The sequence below is a fragment of the Brachycentrus maculatus genome, unplaced genomic scaffold (assembly GCF_059751285.1).
Source record: "Brachycentrus maculatus isolate JH-2025_06_01 unplaced genomic scaffold, ASM5975128v1 h1tg000297l, whole genome shotgun sequence".
Taxonomy (NCBI): Eukaryota; Metazoa; Arthropoda; class Insecta; order Trichoptera; family Brachycentridae; genus Brachycentrus; species Brachycentrus maculatus.
Genome location: NW_028281048.1, coordinates 453307 through 475064, shown reverse-complemented (window position 1 = coordinate 475064; position 21758 = coordinate 453307). Strand labels below are relative to the sequence as shown.

Sequence of the window (21758 nt, the reverse complement as noted above, 5' to 3'; positions counted from 1 at the left end):
ATAACTCATTTCAGTCATTTCCGCTTGTTAAATATATAAATACAATATAAAACATTCAGACCCTATAACGTTCCCTCTTATAACGCGGCACCTTTCTCAACGTTATAGGGGGGTTTACTGTATAGTGCTTCCAGGATGTCACAAAACGGTTACAGAGTAATGAACTGTCCCCTGGAGCGCATATCGCTTACTTCTTTCAACAACGTCATATATCAAAAATCGTCAATTTTCAGTTATGCATGTTTTCGGAATGCCCAGAAAATGTAGTATATCCCAGCAAAAGTGGCATATTTTTAACATAATATTTACCCGCTACAGGGCAGAAAGTGTTGCTTTTGTATTTTGAAGAATAGGTACCTATTGTTTAATTATTTTTTTTTTAATACGCTAAATATTTTTCAAATGGAGTTAAAATATTTATTTCTTTCAATTCATTATTTAAAAACGATCTCCTGAAAAATCAAGTTTTTCGATATATGACGTTGTTGAAAGGAGTGAGCGATATGCCGCTCACATGTGGAATGTAATAATGCAAGCGCAAGCTATGCTCACATCCACACATTCTATAAAATTGTATTTATACTACTTTTGTCAAGTGATTCGAACATAAAATGCGTATAATTGTCATTAAGTCTCCACTGTGGCGCCAAAGATGACTACGTGACGAAACGAAGGAACGAAAAATGCTTTGAAAACAAAATTTCTACGGAAAACAAACTCACAAGGTTAAAAAGTATTATTTTCAAACAAAACTATGGTTTCGGTTTCCAATGACGATGAGGAATAATAACTTAGGACATTATCAAACACATTGAGTGTATGTGTTAACATATACACATATAAATGTAGAATTCAATCCAACAAACCCTGTTTCATTTTGGATATATTACCCAACAATTCAATATGGAATTCTACCAACTGTCTGCAGTTACAATAAATAAGATTTTCAATGCTACTTTGAATCATGAGTACTGCTTTGAATATATTTTTTAAATTCTACCTTTTTATGAAACACAACTTGACGTCCAATTTAAAGTGAAAAATCTGTGATGGTAGTTAAAAACAATATATAACATAGAAATAACTATACACAAAACCATATCGCTCACTCCTTTCAACGTCATATATAAAAAATCGTCAATTTTCAGATGTGCATGTTTTCGGAATGCCCAGAAAATGCACTATGTCCCAGCAAAAGAGCCATATTTTTTACTTAATATTTACCCGCAGGGCAAAAAGCGTTGTTTTTGCATTTTGAAGAAAAGGTATTTTTTAATTATTTTTTTAAATATTTTTCATATGGAGAACAAACATTCAGGTTTTACCTAAAAAGATTTGTTGCACAGTAAAAAGTTTAATAGAATAATAACTATAAAAAAAAGTGTCTGAAAAATTTAATATTGCATGTAACAGAATTTTACGTCGTATAAAAATAGTACGAGTATTTACAAATTGTTCGCCTCCGTGGTGTAATGGTCAGCACGCTCGGCTACCGTTTTGGATGTCCCGGGTTCAATTCCCAGGGGGGGGGGGTCAAATAAAAATCAGTGATTTTTTTCACTCATTTATTTATTTAAAATTACCCTGGACTGGTATCTGAAGCGCATGGCTGATCACCTTTCCAACATGTGTTAACGATCAAGATAACACTGCGTTTGTATGTATATGATAGGGTGCGGATAAGGGTTTGAAGAGCTGAAGAACTTATTCAAGATTTTATTTTTTCATGACGATGTCATTTTTAAACCAGTGGCGATCCATATTATCTGTACGTTTGAGTACTTGTTTTACTCTGAATAAAAGCAAAGTTAATGTTATCGTTACTATGTAATAAAAACGCGAACTTCGAGCCGAATGCTATAAATTGTTGGTAAATATTTTTATACAATATAAACACGTTTACTGAATTTAATTGCAAGGCTTGTCTGAATTTTTCGTTTATGTTTGTATAAAATGAACCTTAAATAAAAAAAAATATTTAACGGTATTTTATAGAAACAAGTGCACTATGCTAGTATAAATGGAAACACAATTAATAATATTAATCTCCTCAAGTAATTCACTAATAGCTTTGAAATTTCGACATAATGTTGCACTCGAATACGCGCGTGTTTTTTATGTGTCTGGTGTTTTTATCTGTAAGTTTTTTTCCTCAATGGCAACGCTATCTGTTGAACATAACGGCAATACAAGCAATACTCAATAAATATTGATCATGGCGGACAGCATGCTTCTTACAAACTGTTTACTATGTAGTGAAAATATTAATTTCTGTACGTAATTGATATCCAGGAATGAATTAATTTTGAGCCGAATACTATGAATTGTTGGTAAATATCTTTATACAATAGAAACACGTGTACCGAATTTGATTGTCACGTTTGTCGGTACAAATGAACTTTTAACAATTAAAAAAATATGTTATGGAAACAGGTGCACATTGCGAGTATAAATGGAAACAGATTTTAAAATTTGAATAAACGAAAACAAGGCCAATACGTAAAATATGCGCTTGTCAAAGAGACAGATTGATATTACAAAAATACTTAAACATAAATACTTAAAACATAAAAGAGACGTAAGACTCTAAGAAGCATATCTGGCAAGAGTCTACGAGGCAGAATAAGGGACAACAGGATAAGGGAAATATGCGAGATCGAATATGTCGTTAGGTGGGTAAGGCAAGGAAGGAGACAATGGTATGCGCATGTGAGGAGAGTGGAACCATCCAGACTCCCCTGCGTTGCACTGTACGGCCAACCCCAAGGTAGACGAAGCCCGGGCAGCTCACCAAAAAGACTTTTTGTGTCTATATTAGGTTAAAATCGTTAAAAACAATAAAAAAAATATTAAAAAAGAATTCCACCGACAACACACATAAGGTGGCTTGGTGGGTCTTGAAAAAAAAAGTTCTAAATATGAATCAATTGTGATTTAAATAAATGTATACAAATAAAAAAAATTATAAAAAAAAGATGGATCGATGCTGGGAATCGACATCGCAGGAGGCTAATCCCTCTTAAATACAGGCTACAAGGCCTTCACCAAGCAGAAGAATAAAAAAAAGAAGATAAATACTTGAATGATGGCACTTCCATATTAATAGTAAGTCAATTTATATGAGGTTAATAGTCAGAGCAAATATTTGCATCACTGTTTACTCACAGCTAAATATAACAAGCAGTTAGTTATACAGATCTTGAATCTGCTGCATTTTACATTTATTTCCATACGGTAGGTACATACCTTCAAGGAGATTAAATAAATTGAGGGGAGGGCATAATATCAGTTGATTTGTTTACCCATTTTGTTTGTGTGCCCGTTTAAAATTGGATGGCCTCGAAGCAGGAATCGCCGACTTCGCGGACATGTGGCGTACCGAAGAGAAAAAGGTAACTTGGCAAGATTTTAGCATCAAATACATGAAAAAGTGACACGATACATACAAAATTCAACAAATCTGTACTTTTTTCACTATTCACCAATATTTTTTCGTTTTGTTTGGGAAATTGTGCAAAATGATGGATGGACAAGAAAGCAATCTCAAACTGACTAAAATAAAATGAAAGCATTTCGACTTGGCGTTTTGCGAGCTTAAGTGATCACTTATAAAGTGCAACATTCAAATTTGCCCATTATTGAACATGGATGCTGCATTATTTTTTGGAACTTATGGTGTACATACATACAGTGGCGTTCACAGAGAATTAATTAGGGTAGGCAGTAGAGGTAGGTAGTAAGGTAAACTAGGTACTACTTAGTAGGGTAGGGTAAATACTAGTTGCGTTTTTATATGTCACGCGGGTAAGTTAGGATAGGCACTGCTTTTCTGCCTATATGGAATGTTCGCCCCTGCTTACATATATGTATATATCGCTCACTCCTTTCAAGAAAGTCATAAATAAAAAATTGTCGATTTTCAGTTGTGCATGTTTTCGGAATGCCCAGAAAATGTACTATATCCCAGCAAAAGAGCCATATTTTTAACTTAATATTTACCCGATACAGGGCAGAAAGTGTTGTTTTTGCATTTTGAAGAAAAGGTATTGTTTAATATTTTTAAAAATATAAGTACTAAATATTTTTCAAATGGAGAAAAAACCTTCAGGTTTTACCTAAAAAGATCTATTGCACAGTAAAAACTTCGATAAGTGGCTTGATATTTATTTTTAATACATTGTATTATATTTTTAAACTTTAAAAACGTTCTCCTGAAAAATCAAGTTTTTTGATTTATGACGTTCTTGAAAGGAGTGAGCGATATATGCTATGGTCTTAGATCCTTTTCGCATGTGGGGACTAATTAAATAGATTCGTAAGTATGGTTGAATACGGAGCATAGGATAAAATGTTTGGTGGTAAGCCCTGGGATGCTCAGACTTCCATCTTCTTTCATATAAAAAAAATGAGAGATGTTTCGTGTCATGTAGAAGCAAATAATAATAATCAAATACTCGACTTAGTATAAACGTCGTGTATTACTGGTATGATACTGATGAAATTTATAAACATCATCATGTAAAAGATGGAAACATAGGAATTTCGATAAATAAGGGGTAACTGACATTTACATAGTTCACTAGATTGTGACACATAATTACACAGGTATATCTAGGATAGGATAAGGAATTATCGCTTCAGAATCTGACAAAAACAAAACCCTTTTTCAAAAACATCATCAAGGTTTGTTTTTAATGTGAAATGAATCATAAATTCCTCATTATCTTATCGCTAGTACAAGAAATTATCAGATATCAAAGAAAGTCACATAATGCAATGCATATTACTGAAGAGGAAAACTAAGTTCGGATGATTTATATTTACATATTTCTTTCATATTCGAGGCTATTTTAGATATTATCAGCCAAAAAAAGACTGGCAAAAACATTTAAATATCGCGTCAAAAGCGGGAGTTTGTTTTTCGTCCAAATTTACATTTTCAAAGGATTTTAATTGATAAAAGGGTAATTGTATTGAGGTTAAGAGTAATAGAAGAAAAACAAAAGAATTCTTAATTAATTTCGAACTTTAAAAAAAAACATCGTAAATTACTCGCTTCGCTTTCATTTGCGTCATACTGACAGCAATGGCGGTTGTAAAGCTGAGAAAAGCGCCAAAATTATTAATAAACACGAGACAGTGATAAAATCTCTTCAGCAAAAAAATGTCTCCCAGATTTCAACTGTTTGAAATGTTTAAAAATGAGTTTTCGAAGTAGATAGACAAGAACCCAGACCAGTGCTGAAATGTGGATGCATTATCTGCATAAATTAATTTTTATTTATTTTTTTTAAAACATATTACATACATAAGTAGCATACATAATATTTCCGATGAATAATTTCCATTACTCATTTGAGACATGGGATCAAGGTTAACATGACTGAAACACAAATAAGAAAGTAAAAAAACATAAAAAATTAAACTTAATTGTTGAACGAATGAAGAATGTTAAATGATGCACAGTATATAAAGTGTTCACTTAAACTAACCAATGACAAGCCATAGCCCTGTAAATCAGCAGGCCGTCGATTCTAAGAGGAAGTTAACGAATTAACTACGCAGTGTAGTTAACATACAATAAAACATATTTTTAGATAACTTTTAACTCCCTGATCATACATCCAGAGCCGGTTTTAAAATACGTATTTACGGTGTTTGAAAATGATGCGGAATGCATCGAAACACGTGTCGAAATAGATTTTATGAAATAGTGGTATTTATTGAGTAAAACTTGAATTGAAAAAAGGATAGATTTTACGACAAAGTGACTGCCGAATCAATTATTGAATTATGTACTAGTTGTTTTATTATATAGGTAAGGAAAAAATAAAGGGATGGAGATCGGCCTAATAAGTTTTTTAGTACGGACTATACATTATAAGGTCGAATTTTAGGGGCGATTGCGAACACGCGCATTTAATGAATGGATCATCATCATAATAAGACGTGCGCAGGTACTCCAGATAAGAGCAAAAAATGTACTCGTCTGCAACGTCACGAAATGGCAGAGTTCCCATATTTGACGGGTCACATGCATACCTACATGACTTAGCACATAGGTCGGCAGAGTGTGGTTCCAGAGCCGGCTGCGACTCTTTGACCTTTTAAGTGCGGCTCCAGTACAAATACCCGCAGGAGGGCTCTTAGACTACGTATTAATGCAAATCTTTATTTTTTTTATTTTTTATTTTTATCGAATCTACTTATATACTTGTAGGATGAGAGGAGTGGGTTAAAACTAAATAATATGGAGATTTTTTATAATAGGAAAGCACTTAAAAATAATATTCCTCTATTTAACAACCAAATAAATTTTACATATAGTCCATTGTTTGATTCGACATCGATTAAACACGATTCGTCAATATCCAATTCGAACCCCCCCCACTCCTCTCATCCTACAAGTATATAAGTAGATTCGATTCCTAGTCTAATTTTAATGTACGTTTAACCTCGGCTCGTAACGCATGTCTGTATTGAAAACTATAGTGCATCTTGGTCTTCGGGTCGACCAAAAATCGCATGTGTTAGACATTTTGTGTAGTTTTGAGTGTGTAAATGGTGCTATGGTGGTGAAGGGTAGTATTTTTTGCATGCTGTGTTAGTGATTGTCCTGACGAAGAGACGGGTACGTCTCGAAACCGGTAGACGTAAAAATCTCGGTGAGTGGTTATATACTAATTTTATTAACATTTTTGTAAAAAAAATAAATAAGTAAAAATGACAAACCACAAAGTAAATGCTTTAAATATTAATAATATTGACAAATCTTTATCTCAGTTTAGTTTATTAAGGTTCATGATCACAATCATTTTCAAGCACGAACCTTCGCAATCTGAGAAATCTTCTTACTGACGAGAACCTGGAAACGTGCTAAAAATAACGACATACAAACCTGAATTGAAAAAATTTTCAAAGGAAATGCAAGGACATTATTCGCAATAAGTAGTGTTTTTATGGATACCTTGCTTCATTTTTTTTATCAATGAATAAAATCCATATTTAGTGTAAAATCTAGTTTTTAAAAATCAAACAATTGTATTAGACCACTTATTGAATTTTAATTCACACGATTAGTTTCGAAAACTACAGATCTTTCCATCGAGAGGTGATCACAAAAACTATGTCGATGAAAACATCTGTAGTTTTTAAAACTAGTCGTGTGAAAGTGGTATAATACAAGTGTTTAATTTTAAATCATTGTATGACAGAATTAAAAACGACGATATAAGAAAGGAATGTAAGGCTGAACGAGGAATAATTGAAAAGATTAGAAAGAGCTCTTTGCGGTGGTATGGACATGTGGAGCGAATGGATAGCGAGAGAATGACTAAGAAAATATATGTGGCGAATGTGAGAGGGAAAACAGAACGTGGACGACCGAAAAAGACTTGGCACGATCAGATCAATCAGAACCTAAAATCTGGCGGTGTCAAAAGTCTGCGTAATCGGAGGGCATGTATGACTAGATGTATGGATGTAAGGGAGGCTAGGAGTGTATGTCAGGACAGAAGAGTGTGGCTTTCCATCCTCTCTGCCTACCCCTGCGGGGAAACGGCGTGATGGTAGTAGTAGTAGTAGTAGTAGTAGTTTAATTTTAAGTACATGCCAAATCAATAAATAATATAAAATCAAATTTATTGAGGGTGCCGGTAATTAAATAAAGGTCTAAAATTATACTAAAGGTGTATTAGAATTGGCTTGACAGATTTGGCTTTCAAGAAAACAATTAATCGGTGTAATGTGGTTATTTGGCTCTCCGACTGTTAAGTGTGGCTAAGCCCGCCAATGTACTTATTTCTTTTCCGTACATTAAGTTTAAATAATAAATAAAGTTTGCCGACCACTGGCTTACCCTTGAGCGCCCTTGAGGTAGTATTTTACAAAAATGCCACTATTATCCAAATTTATTATTTATTATTATTATAATCATGTTTGTCAAGTCAAATTTAATTATTGGGGTACAGATGACGAAATATTAGTAGTTCGGGGATTAGGACACACAGATATATGGGAAACGAAATGAGGGAGGAACAGTGGGTAGGAAACGGAGAAGAGTTGCAAATTTTAATAGTTTTAATGTGCATACTTGGCTCTTTGGCTAATAAGTTTGCCAACCACTGCATTAGCTGAGTACCGAGTAGAATCATTTTATTGTGATACATACATACCTCTATACGGTACACAAAAAGCAATACACGTAAGAAATACACTGAGAACGAGTACATCACTCACTCCTTTTAAGAACGTCATAAATAAAAAACTTGATTTTTCAGGTGAACGTTTTTAAAGTTTAAAAATATAATAACTGAAAATTGGAGATTTTTGATTTATGACGTTCTTGAAAGGAGTGAGCGATATGTGTTTAAAGTGTCAAATACAAGTGCCGGCACATTTGTAAAGTCAAATAATAAAAAATTTACCAACAAAAAATAAATTGATAAAGTTCCGATAGTCAACACGGCATCAATCCAATGTGGTGCCCTATGCACCACTGAGTGCAGATAAATATGAAGAAGGGAAAATCATATTTATGGTTATTATTTGATAAGCAAATAGAAATGATAATATAAAATATCATGTATTATCGTTTCGTCCATTAATTTCCCATACACTGTAAGCATGGACCAAAAAAAACAATTTCCAGGATAATAAAGGTGTGTACAACTGTTTTTTTAATTAAATTAAATTAAATGTTAGAAAGAGTGTTAATCACTGGGATAAGTAATTTTAAATGTAATTCTACATTAATTTACAATAAAAAAAGGTTTTAAAATTTCATTCGGATTGGAAATTTTTGCTAGAATAAAAATTATTGTGTCTGTAAATAACAAAAAAAAACAATTCTTTGGACTTAACATTACATATATAGTATTACCTTGAAAATATATAGTATTACATTGAAATAAATCATCAAATATACATAGAAGCCGAATATAAGTTTAGTTCTTATTATTCGATATCTGCTTTTTTTCTTCTAGAAACTTTATCAAAGAAAAAATATATCTACAACCGGAAAAAAATTTCGGAAAAACTTCTGTTACAATATTTTTACATATATATTTTTATTAATATCTTTACTATGGAAATCTATGGTGAAGATTTAAAAAAATCTGTAGAGAAAAAAACGGTGATCTGTTGTTACTCATTTCTTAAACATTCGTTGTTCGATTACGCATGTATTACGTAAAACGGAAGCAATAAATAAACTTGGGTTTCAGTGCTGAAAATAATGAGTGTAATTTTTCACGTTCCTTCAAATAGAAATAGTTTCTTCAAATACAAAACGTTTATATTTCAGTGAAATGTTTCAGATGTTTCGATTTAAAAGTAATAAGTATTCACGTCTTGATAAGGGAATCATTCCACGTTTATTGACATCAATGAAATAAATACTTTTGTAAAGATAAAAATATGAACTATAAAATAATAATAATATAATAATAATAAATCCCTTACCGCACCCCAGTGGTGCATAGGGCACTGCTTCATATAAACGCAGTGTTATCTCGATCGATTACACATGAAGGAAAGGTGATCAGCCCTCCACTTCAGGTACCAGTCCAGTGTAATATTGAATAAATATTAGAGTGAAAAAATCACTTATATTTATTAAACCCCCCTGGGAATCGAGCCCGGGACCTCCAGAACGGTAGCCGAGCATGCTGACCATTACACTACGGAGGCGGACAAATAATATATGTATTAATTGTTAAATCAAACAGAGTTTTTGAGTTTACTAGGTTGTATTTTATTATTAAAAACACATAAAAATTCATATTGTGACAATTGTTTCGCCTAGTTATGACATTTTCAAACGAATGTGAAGATTAAATGGACTGACGGTCCTTATATAGCAAAAATAATTGTATAGCTGTGGCGAGTATTTTTGCCTAGAATTTTCTCATGAATTACATGAAATTATAGTAACTTTAAACATAAAGAGTAAATCCACTCACAAGTAGGCATAGGCTATGAAACTTATAAAGTTGAAGCCTGAGTAGGGACATGATAAACGGTGTTGCATAAGCCGTAGCTAGATTTCAGAGTCACTTGGACGTAAGGTAATTCAAAAAAAATAAAATAGCAGTTATGACAATTTTTTCACCTAGTTATGTTATTTTCGAACGACATTGAAGATTAAATGGACTGACGTCCTTAAATAGCCATTTTAATTTATGTATTAATGTTTAAATCAAATACAGATTTTTTGAGTCTACTAAGTTGTATTTTATTTAAAAAAAAAAACAAATAAAAATTAATATTGTGACGATTGTTTCGCCTAGTTATTACTTAAGTACCTAGAATTGTATAGCTACAAAAGGACCGTCAGTCCATTTAATCTTCACATGCGTTTAAAAATGCTATAACTAGGCTAAACAATTCGCTCACTCCTTTCAAGAACGTCATAAATCAAAAAACTTGATTTTTCAGGAGAACGTTTTTAATGTTTAAAAATATAATACAAAGTATTAAAAATAAATATCAAGCCACTTACTGAACTCTTTAATGTGCAACAGATCTTTTTAGGTATAACCTGAAGGTTTTTTCTCCATTTGAAAAATATTAGTTTATTTAAAAAAAATAATTAAACAATGCCTTTTCTTCAAAATGCAAAAACAACACTTTCTGCCCTGTAGCGGGTAAATATTAAGTTAAAAATATGCCGCTTTTGCTGGAATATAGTACATTTTCTGGGCATTTCGAAAACATGCACAACTGAAAATTGACGATTTTTTATTTATGACGTTCTTGAAAGGAGTGAGCGAATTGTCACAATATAATTTTTTATGTGTTTTTTAACAATAAAATACAATCTAGTAGACTCATCTGTGTTTGATTTAACAATTAATACATAAATTAAAATGGAGTTCTACAAATTAAACGCCAAATCAATAAATAAATATAAAATAATGAGTCAAGTGATGCAATGAACTCCAGCGGTATTCCGCTCACACGGTTACTTGTAATTACGATGAAGTTCGTTGATGAAGCGCGATGATGCATCATAATTGTATTATGTTTTGATGCAACATCTAACATCTAACACCTAGAATCTCGAGTGCCCGCGCACTGTAAGAATACTTGGCGCCTAAATACCTTCAGATATGCACGTTTTCATACAATATACACACAGAACGAGCACATGCTGTATGTTTGGGTGCTAATTTTATAGACGTGCCGGGGCGTGAGGCGGCTGGGCGGGCGGGGAGGCTCGGGCAGGAGGAGGGTTCATAAGGCCACCGTGCCGCGGCGGCGCTTCAGTCGACGTGTGGATTTAATCTCGAGCAGACGTGTCGTCGTTCGTTTTATGCGCCGATAAAAAAAGCTGACAGTTGAAATTTGTAAAAACCTGTTGTTCGTTTAAATTATTTGAAGAGAGATAGTCGGATCAGTGACCGGCTCGATATTGAAAAGAGTGAAAAACTTATAAAAACGGATTATTGAAAAAAAAAAAGTAAAAACTATCCGAGTGAGTGTTGCGTTCTAAAGGGAGGTGTCCTTGAAATTTTTGAACAAAACAAAACTTTAATCAATGGAAGCGCATTTCGTGACTTGTAGAGGCGTCCCGTTGCGAACCAAGGGCGAGAAGGGCGTCCCCCCCGTACCCCTTCCCGCCCTGCAGCAGAGCAAGGCGCCGCGCAGCTTGCTCTCCCGGTTCGGCAGCCAGGCGCAGGCCTTCTTCAGCCCCAAGAAGGCCCGCTTCGGCAGCTCGGTCGCGATCCACAAGCTCCGCGAGAGCAAGTGGTTCCGCCATGACGAGCAGGGAGTGCTGTGCGCCGTGCTGGAGTCCGGCTTCATCGTGGAGATCAAGGCGGACCCCCTCCTCGAGGCGTCCGAGGCCAGCGTGGCTCCGGACTACCACTGCTACGGAGTGGCCATGTGGAAGAAGGGCAAAGGTACGCTATCCCTCACCCTCGCGCTCCGAACCTATTTCCGAATCTTTCTAGCGGCCCGAGGGAACTGTCGCAGAATCCCGGTAAGTAAAAAAAATGTCGTCTTCAAAAGAATTGTTGATCTTATCGGCGATATTTTAGATCCTGCGACTGTGTAGATGTTCAGATTGGATGTGACTCGATTTTTTAACGGATTTCGCTCGAGCTAATCGATCCTTAAGAAATCGAGGTTTTGGCTGGGGACGCATGTGTGTGAGGTCGTAGGGTTTAAAAATTGACGGTAAGTGTGCAGAAAGCGGAAATGATTCTCTTTTGAATTCGGCCAGTCGATGGAAAAGCGGAAGATGTCCTAGGAAGGTTTGTATCCACCGAGGTAAGTATGGGATTCATTTTTTTACTTGGTAGCGACTATGGTGAGTATGTAAATTGATAAAATATTGGAATATCCATCCCTGTAAGATGCACCCATTCCCCAAACAGTCACCGTGTTTACACTGCACACAGTCACGACACACACACACACCCACAGACAGCACGCACACACAGCCCGCTACATATACAGAAACATAAGAAACATGTATTATTCATACGTAAGTCTATAATTAGAACGCGCACCAACACCGTGTACGAGGACAACGTGCACTATTGAGAAAGTTCATTTCGTATAAATAAATACATAAAACCACTCAATTTGTATCAAAATCGACCCTTCCTACATCTACCCATAATATAATACTTTATATATAAGTATCATTATATTTATTACATCGTCACAATCATAAAAATAAAGTCGCCTTTCCAATCGCCTCATCATCACCCTCCTCACCCGACACTCCTCATATCGCCTCATCGATCCCGATCTATCTTTCACAAACCGAAAAAAGGACAAAAAGTGGAAAACAGAAGGTAAAGGAATAATTTATATGTTTTTTATGCAGAAAAGACCAAAAATGCCGAACAGATAGAGATATATACGCTGAACGAGAAGTCCCAGCGCAAAAGAGTATATAGAACGACGCTGACGTCTTTTTGGAAGAAGGGGACAGTTATACGCATCAACAATGTGGCCGACAAGCAAGAGCAGGCTAACTCCGAGAAGGATATTCGCTCCAAGGTGAGTCCAAACCGAACACAGACACGACGGCCGGCCATTGCATCGCTCCGAACGGCTTCCTCGGCTGCAGCTCGCGGTGAAAGCGCCCGACCGAGCCGAGCCGAGACAAACGGAATAGCTGGCGAGCTACATCCGACTTTTTAATTTGTTCTACTAAACACCTCGCGGATTGGATTTCAGCAGCCAGCTATTGTATCCGTTTTCTGGGCTCGGTTGGTCGACGCGAAGTCCACCTCTGCCCCCGAGGAAGAGTAGCGAGTGTCGCAATTTTCGGTACTCGCCCGACACGCCTGTAATTTATTTCCATTTTTAGACTCCGCATCGTTCGTTCGCGGTACGTAAAACTTGATGTGTGCATTTTGTAAGTTGGTCGGCGTTTTGTTGTTTACCATGAAAAGTAGATTGGTACGTCGTGATTGTAAGATTTTTTACTCCAGGATTTGTCAACAGAATCTTGTTATTGTTATGAGAAAGGTTTGTACATATTGGTTTTACTGTAAGTACCTGTAAAATGTTTGGATGTTTCTAGAATGGGCGTGACTGGACTGCCTCGATTTTAGAACTGTCCGTGGTCTAAGCTCATATTTATATCTATGTTTACTATACTATGAATTCAAATAATAAATGTTGACAATCTAGGTACATTTTTGTAAATATTTTCGTGGTCGCTTACCTTTTACGTGTCAAGGATATCTAGATTCACGAGGATTCACACAAATCGGTATTTTTCTTATATTTTCTTATTTTCTTATATTAGCTAATATTACCATATCAACAGCAAGATATTGCAGAAATAAGATGAATACGGAAGAATTCAAATTAAATTAAAAGTAAATATCGATTTATGTTCAGTTTACAGAATGCCAATCAATTCGACACTATCAATTTATCGCGTAACGTAATCGATGAAATTGTATGGTTTTCGTAGATCTCCGACTTTCTACTTTGAAATGTTAGACAAGAAAGTTAAGAAACTTTTATAAATCATAAAGAACCGTAGATTGCAGTTCATTATTCTCGTTTTCTTTACACTTCCTAAGAAACAAATGAGGTACGAGATGATAACAATATGAAATTGCACAAATTATTGCGTTTCCTTTATTCATACAAAATAATGCCATTAATGGATCGATCATTCAGAACGCATACATAATATGTCAACTCTGTCACGATGTTATCAGAGATGGAATTTTAGAATAATCATTTTCGTTAAATTCCGCGATAATCAGATAAAAAATCATATTTCAACTTGAACATGGTGCAAGATATTGCAGAAGACAAATAAACCTTCGGACATGTAAAAACTGTAAACTATCACGTCGCTCTAATTTTTTACCAATTATAAAATAACTCCCCATTAATTCACAATTTATTATTCTAACCGTGTTTGATTACAAGGAAAACATAACATAATGAAAAGGTCAAATCTACAATCTACGTGTGCTCCATGTATAAAAATAGAATAATACTAACTCAACTGTTACGAAACAAAATAATCAAACGAGGTTACGTGTCAAAAAAAAAGTACTCAAATCATATTGTAAACACTGAGAATCATGAGAGATAAAAACATGCATATATAACGTTAAAATTTGTCAATACTAGTAAAAAATAAAAAAAATACCGCTATAAGATCAACGTACAGTTTTAGTCCATTAAGACCTATTATAAATTAAAATCGCATACGTGACTGAATTGAGGATATTAAGAGTGTTCAAAAAGACAATTTTATTGTATTAAAAATAGAATGATAATACCATGAAAGATAAGGCAAATTTTGAGTTTAACAGAAAAAAATTGGCTTGAATGACATATTCAATAAGAATGATAAGATAAGGCGGCTTAATATTATTTTTAAAAAATCATCCCGGAAATTTAGCAAAACTTGCGACGGCCTTGTTGACAAAATCCAAGAAAAACGTGATCTTTTTTAAAACAGTTGTGCGGAATCAAATCATATTTAAAAAAAAAATACACCATAAAAAAACGTATTTACGAACTCTGATGAAGCTATGAGCAAAACGCGGAGTAGAAAAATTAAAACTAGTTACATAAGATACCTTATCGGTTTGCAATTATTTGCCCTTAGTCCATCAAGGTATTTTACGTAATATCGCGACGTTTGTCCTCATTCGAATATTTTCCGCGTACGTCTTACAAACCTTCCCTTGGGCTTGGTTCCCTAAACGAAAGAGCGTTATTTGCCTACGGTTACACTCGCGGCTCATAGCTTCATCTCGCGAATCGGAAATGGATATGACGACGCTAATGAAATCGTCTATTGTTGCAGATTGACAGCGTGGCGAGAAGTCGTTACGACAGGAACTGGCATAACAGTTTGCACTTCGTCCACTGGTGCCGATATGGAGAGACACCGGAACAAGCTCGTTCTAGACAGGTGAGCGACGAAAAACACGCATTCTTTACAGTTACATATTATTTCAATACAAAGCTATTAAACATAACGTATTTATTTTAATTTTGTCACTCGCAATGTTACGTTGAAATTCATTTGTGTATCCCAAGGCTTTGCAGAACAGGTGAAGGCGCAGATCAATCATCATCAATCTCGACCCTCATTAGTAAAGTGAATGCATATCATTATCACGCCATTTGACATTTCAATCTCATTGAATTGTTGTTTAGTTTTGTCCCCCAAAAACATAAACTTTGGTTTCAGGTCACTTGGCCGATGGCGATGTGGAACATCGTTTGACAGCTGCATCTCGAAGCGGTGCAGTTTGCTTGAACGGTGAGGCTTTTTGGGATTTACCTTTTGGAGGTTTTACTATGTCCGTGTTCCCCTTGCCCGTCATTTCCAGGATGCCCAAAGCGTCCGCACTTCTTTCTAGCGTCGCGATCGGGTGCCGACCTCGTGGACTTGTTACGATAGTTCAAGTGTTTCGTGACCCGTTGCACGAAGCCATTCTACATCTAATTTCGTCGGTCCTCTTCATCAGTGTGTGTATTTTTTATCGGTCTTCGAAAGCGTACTGATTTTTTCAATGGGTTCAATTGAAATCTCGTATTTCACCGCGGTACTTTGGAATTTCTACTATAACCGGTCTTATTCTGATATTCTATTTTTATCTAAATACCTTCTATGCGTAACAAACATATAATTTACATGATTTCGTAATAAACGAATATTACCTCATCGATATTTTTTTTAAAGTACTTTGTTATTTAAAAGAATTAATAAATACATGTGGAATTTGGGCTTGTGGCCATTATTTGATCACACGGTAATGACGCTCCGCCCATATTTGTTATTGCCATAGTATGATGCAAATAACATTTAAATGCAGATGACACAGACCATATTGTTTGTTATTTACATGGAATGATTTCATTTCTTTGTCCATATATTTTAGTCCCAATTCGACGATGTTCTATACTCGTCAACGTTCAAAAATTTGAACGCGATCCGCACTGATTGAAGTGGCTGACTATTGCTATAAATTTATGCTTTCGCGTGTGTCGAAAAGATTGCCGGGAATTTAGAAAATCGTAAATCGGGTTGAGTACGTTAAAGTATTTTTAGTGTAAAAATGTTTAACATATCGCGGTATTTCACACGATTGTGTTATAAACTTGGCGCAAAGTGCGTCATCGCAGGAGTGCGCGTGACTTGTGCTCCGTCTGAGATTTTCGTCTGGGATAGTCTCGACTTATCGCCAAAAAATATTAATTCAATTTACGAACAGCACAAAACAGACGGAATAAGAACATAATTCAAATTCAAATGCGGTGTGCAATAATTTATATTTCTACGAATGTAAATTTATGTGACATTGTGAACACATCTGGCATTACAGACAGGCGCCATTGTTATTATTTCAACTGGAATAAAAACTTTTTTATTATCAATAAGTAAAACATTCATTATAATGATAAACGATTCAATGATAAGATGAAATAGTTTTACCTAATTAATTTATAGAAAGCAGTATTGAAAGCAAGCGACAAAGGAATGCAGTGCGACGGCAATATAAATTGTAAACTATCGTTTGAGCATATATTTTTTTATCGGCAATAATTGCACGCAAGGTCGTCGTTTTGTATTCATAATATATGCAGAGCGATTCCGATTATTGCATAAAACCGCAGCTGTTTGATAATATGCGTTACGATATTTTCCAAATAACTGAGAAACATCGAAAGAAAATTAAAGATTAAACAATAAATACACCTTTCATGAAAATGCAAGAAAATCACACCCGGACAAAAAGAACATATCATTTTCATTCATATTATGTTTGTGTAAATGCTTTTTTTGTCGTGTTGTTTCTATGTTTTTCGTGTAGGGCTTATTGGTACACAGGAAATAATGCATCAACTAAATGTGAACTATTATGCATTTAGCCGTCCCAATATGGGAATTATGTGGCGAGAAGAGACGTTAAAACTGGTTATCCAGTTTTTTTGTAGGTAAAAATTAGATAAAATAAAACGTTCAAGTTTGAAAAGGTTCGAAAATAAAAACCGTTTATCGACGTTACGATATGCCACGTGACGTAAACATAAACACGCGTCCTCGACATATTTAAGTGCGATAAGTAATAGCTACGGAAAAGTACAATGAACTGAAGAGTTAATCGAGTAACGGGCATTTATAAAATGATTCAAAATTAAATTATTTCGTTATTGATCTATTTTCGGATATGTTTACTTTTCTCACACAGTTCATGGATATCGGAAAACAAAAAAAAAAACTATTTTTTCAATTGCATAAAATGCTGCCAATATACCTTTTGCCAGATGTTATATTGTTTTCATATGTTTAGAACGTTAAAATGAAGTGGTTAAATGCCATATTTTTTACAGATGTAATGAATTAAAGAAAAAAAGAATGGATAGTTCTGGACGAATTAATTATTGAATTAGACAATAAAAATTATAATTAACAAAGTCATTCGTAACGTTTTTTTTTATAATTTGAACTTTTAAAACGTAATTAGTAGAGGGATACCTACACAATTGAGTATTATTGATATAATCTTGTTTACATTTTAATTCGTACTTGTCCTAAATAAAGTTATTGTTTACAGTCGCGAACATGCGGACGTGCATTTTCGAACGCTAGCCACAGCGCCGGTTTAACTGTCAAGCGCAAGCGCGGGAAACGCCCATTTTGTTTTGCAATCGATCCTCAACTCCTCGTTCGTAATGCGACTTATTTCCGTACTAACCTTACCCTACGATGATCCGATGAACCATTTCTCTATTTATATCAGAACTCTAAATAAACATAGTATTTTCACTTAAACCAATAAACAAACCATTAAAATTTAATGATAAGGATATTTATATTCAGGGCCGTCCCTCAGTAAAGCATGTTTACTAAAATAAAGAAAAACTACAGATGTTAATCGCTTATGTGTGTCCCTAATGCACGTCATTCTCTCCGTAATAGTCTTAAGAATATTTTAAAAATAAAAAATAAAATCCGGTTTATTGTTGAAAAACTGATTTTGATACAAAGCATGTTTTTTTCCAAAATATTTATCAGAAATAAAAAATATTTTTTTAATATTAAAAAAAGATAAATAAATGACGAACAATAAAATTATACGAAAACACAAATAAATTAAATTTAATTAAGTTAATGATTTTATAAAAAAAACATGGTATTGCTTTTTTAAAAGGGAATTTAAATAGCAGTCTCAAGTGGCACAAAGGGTCAAAAGTTTTAAGATAAATGTATGATAATCGTTTGAAAATGGTAATAAAAAAAAAATTAAATCATGTTTATGTAATGTTAAAGTAACAGCTCAAAAACGGCAATTATTGCATTTCAAAGGTGCCATTTTGAATAAAAGCCACCTGCCAATTCTGATATTATCATGCATTTATAAATAAGACTCCCTTTGTTATAAACAATTTAGAACATTAGTTGTCGTAACAATGATATGATTAATTAAGAAATGTGACTAAATCCTTCACCCAGTTCCAATGTATCTAACACTGACTGTAAATAAATATTAGGTATTTGGTAATCTGCCAAAGTCATCACAACTAGTTACGAAATACAGTGATGTAAAAAAAGGTGGTTAAAATGCAGATTTATATAACGAGTCATAATAATTTGGTATGGATTGTTTGATTTGTCATTTTAAGCTTTAAAGACAAAAATTATAAAATACACAATGTCAAAAAAGAGTAAAAAAAATTGCACCATATGGTAACACAGATGCTTTTTCATGAATAAACATCACTATAAGACATAAGTCCATTTAATTTTTATAAAGTAAAAGTGGGAATTAATTTGGGAATGAGTATTTTGTTAAGAAGCATGTGATAATAAAGTTGATGCAGTGCATTGTATTGAGTTATTGTTTTTTGTTGTTTTAGATAAACGAGACTTTGAAGTGGGGAAACGTGGGCATGAACATGGGTGTGTTGCTGGTGGCTAGCCAGCAACGACGACACCTCCAGACGGTGTGAGACGAAGCCCCCCCTCTGCGCCTCTCCCCTCCAGTCACCGAGCAGCCCGGTGAAGGAACAGCTGGCGAGCCACCCGCAAAGCCTTGCGGTAACCCGCTCTTTAAGTTCTGTTTCTGCATTCCCGCATGGATTGCACAGTGAAGAGACAAGGAGAGATACAGGGGAAAACCTTTAACTTGCGTATAACGCTTTAAGACTTACATAACGCATTTCACGCGTTGCCGATTTCCTTACGCATTTTTACAAGCTTAAAATTAGCATACTATTGTACGCTGTAGAAACTTAAGGAAGTTTGCGAGAAGACTTTGCAAGGGCAAAAAGTATTTGTAATTTCTTAAAATTTAAATTTTTTATAAGATTAAGCGGTTAGAAACATATTATATTGTTGGGGTTGCCAAAAATAAACAAGAGGTCTTTTTTGTGTCCTGATAAAAAAATGTTAAAAAACCTGAATAATGATCAGAGAAAAAGAGTGTATGGCAACCCTGATGAAAGTATTATTGGAAATATGAGTAATTTGGAATGTTGAAAAGAAATGAAGGAAAAAGAGGATGTCATAACCGTCTGTGATCTAGTTTTTATTTGGAAAAGCATTAATGTATGTGATAACATTCCCACTCGGTGCAGTTAATTATATTAAGTGGATGACTTCCAAAAGTTGTGAACTTTGTGATGTAACAATGATAATACAGCCTTTTCCCAGTTTATCAATGTACTGCGTCCACCATCGATTTTCTCATTATTTATTTCACCCAATTTTGTATCACTTTCATGCGAGTGTCTTGTATTGAATGAAAGAAAAAAGCACTTTGAAAAGTTTGAATTAGTCAGTATGTATTATTTAAATACTCCTTCGTGTTATAATATTATTTTATATGGTCAATAAGTATTCTAAGAAATAAGTTATTGATTTATTACGTTGAATAAAACATTTTTTAACAATATGTGTTTTTTATTTTTATTTTCCACAAAATCTCCCAAAATCCAATTGAAATAAAAACTGCACTTATTAAATTTTGTCATAGTTACCATGTATACTGTTTTGATATGCAGCAGTTAATAAGTACATACATTGCTGCGATTTGCAGAAGTAACTATGTATACTGCCTCGATTTGCAGTATTTACTATGCATACTACCCTAATTTACAATAGATACTATGTTTACAACCTCAATTAGCAGTATTTACCATGTATACCTCCTCTATTTTCAGTGGTGATTATGTAAACTGCTTCGATTTTTAGTAGTTACTATGTACACTGCTACGATTTATAGCAATTACTCTATATACTGCCTCGATTTGCAGTAGTTACTATGTATTGCCTAAATTTAATTCCCGATTGAAAAACGTATTAATTGTCTCAGCCTACATTCATGTTTTTACGATCAAAATCAATAAAATGGATTACTCTGCCCACAAGTAGTTAAAAATTAGGAAATTACAAAAATAACAATAGAATAAATGAGATGATAAAAAACAAGAACGGAATCAAGTAGTAAATCGAATATGGTAGTTTGCCGCACTAATAACCAGTTGGTTTACTAAAAAAAACTCTTACTGGACAATATGGCAACACAATTAAAATAATGTTGAGGATTGGACACTACTGCCATCTACTGAAAGAGGATATTATTAAAATGGTTTTATTCTTGACTCAGTTTATAAATGAAATTCCATTACATAATCATAGCTTATCTGAGAATCCATGATGTGCAGCTTTATTTTATCACATATTACTATCCTTCAAATAGTAAATTACCAACTCAAATTTTGTTTTTATTTTTTTAAAATAAAAAAATGTAAATTATGTAAAAAAAAAAACTGTATACATAATCATATGTCTCTCATACATCGTGTGAGTTTGAGTAAGAAGCTGATATATTGAATTTAACTACAGACGACCATTAATACTACCATCTCATTTTTTCCATTGTATAAAATAATATTTTGTTTAGCGATTCTGTAGACATATCGCTTACTCCTTTCAAGAACATCATAAATAAAAAAAACTTGATTTTTCAGGAGAACGTTTTTAAAGTTTAAAAATATAACACAATGTATTAAAAATAAATATCAAGCCACTTATTGAACTTTTTACTGTGCAACAGATCTTTCTAGGTAAAACCTGAAGGTATTTTCTCCATTCGAAAAATATTTAGTATATTAAAAAAAATAATTAAACAATACCTTTTCTTCAAAATACAAAAACAACATTTTCTGCCCTGCAGCGGGTAAATATTTAGTTAAAATTATGGCTCTTTTTCTGGGATACAGTACATTTTCTGGGCATGCCGAAA

At 34.0% G+C, this 21758-nt stretch overlaps 2 protein-coding genes across 3 annotated transcripts in view; one reads left to right on the top strand and one right to left on the bottom strand.

The window, feature by feature from the left end:
- The window catches only part of LOC148304922 (putative pre-mRNA-splicing factor ATP-dependent RNA helicase mog-1), a 113057-nt gene that overhangs the window by 81624 nt on the left and 9675 nt on the right, over positions 1-21758 (bottom strand). The gene's annotated exons all lie outside the window — the stretch shown is intronic.
- On the top strand, positions 11267-20405 carry l(1)G0469 (lethal (1) G0469 NlpC/P60 domain-containing protein). 2 transcript variants are annotated; one of them, XM_088267494.1, is made up of 5 exons: positions 11267-11903; positions 12839-13014; positions 15305-15412; positions 15695-15766; positions 19369-20405. In XM_088267494.1, exons 1-4 carry the CDS (start codon positions 11540-11542, stop codon positions 15728-15730), a joined length of 684 nt encoding a protein of 227 aa, XP_088123620.1. In that variant the 5' UTR covers positions 11267-11539; the 3' UTR covers positions 15731-15766; positions 19369-20405. The 2 variants fall into 2 exon arrangements, with proteins under 2 accessions (XP_088123620.1, XP_088123619.1); XM_088267493.1 differs by lacking the exon at positions 15695-15766.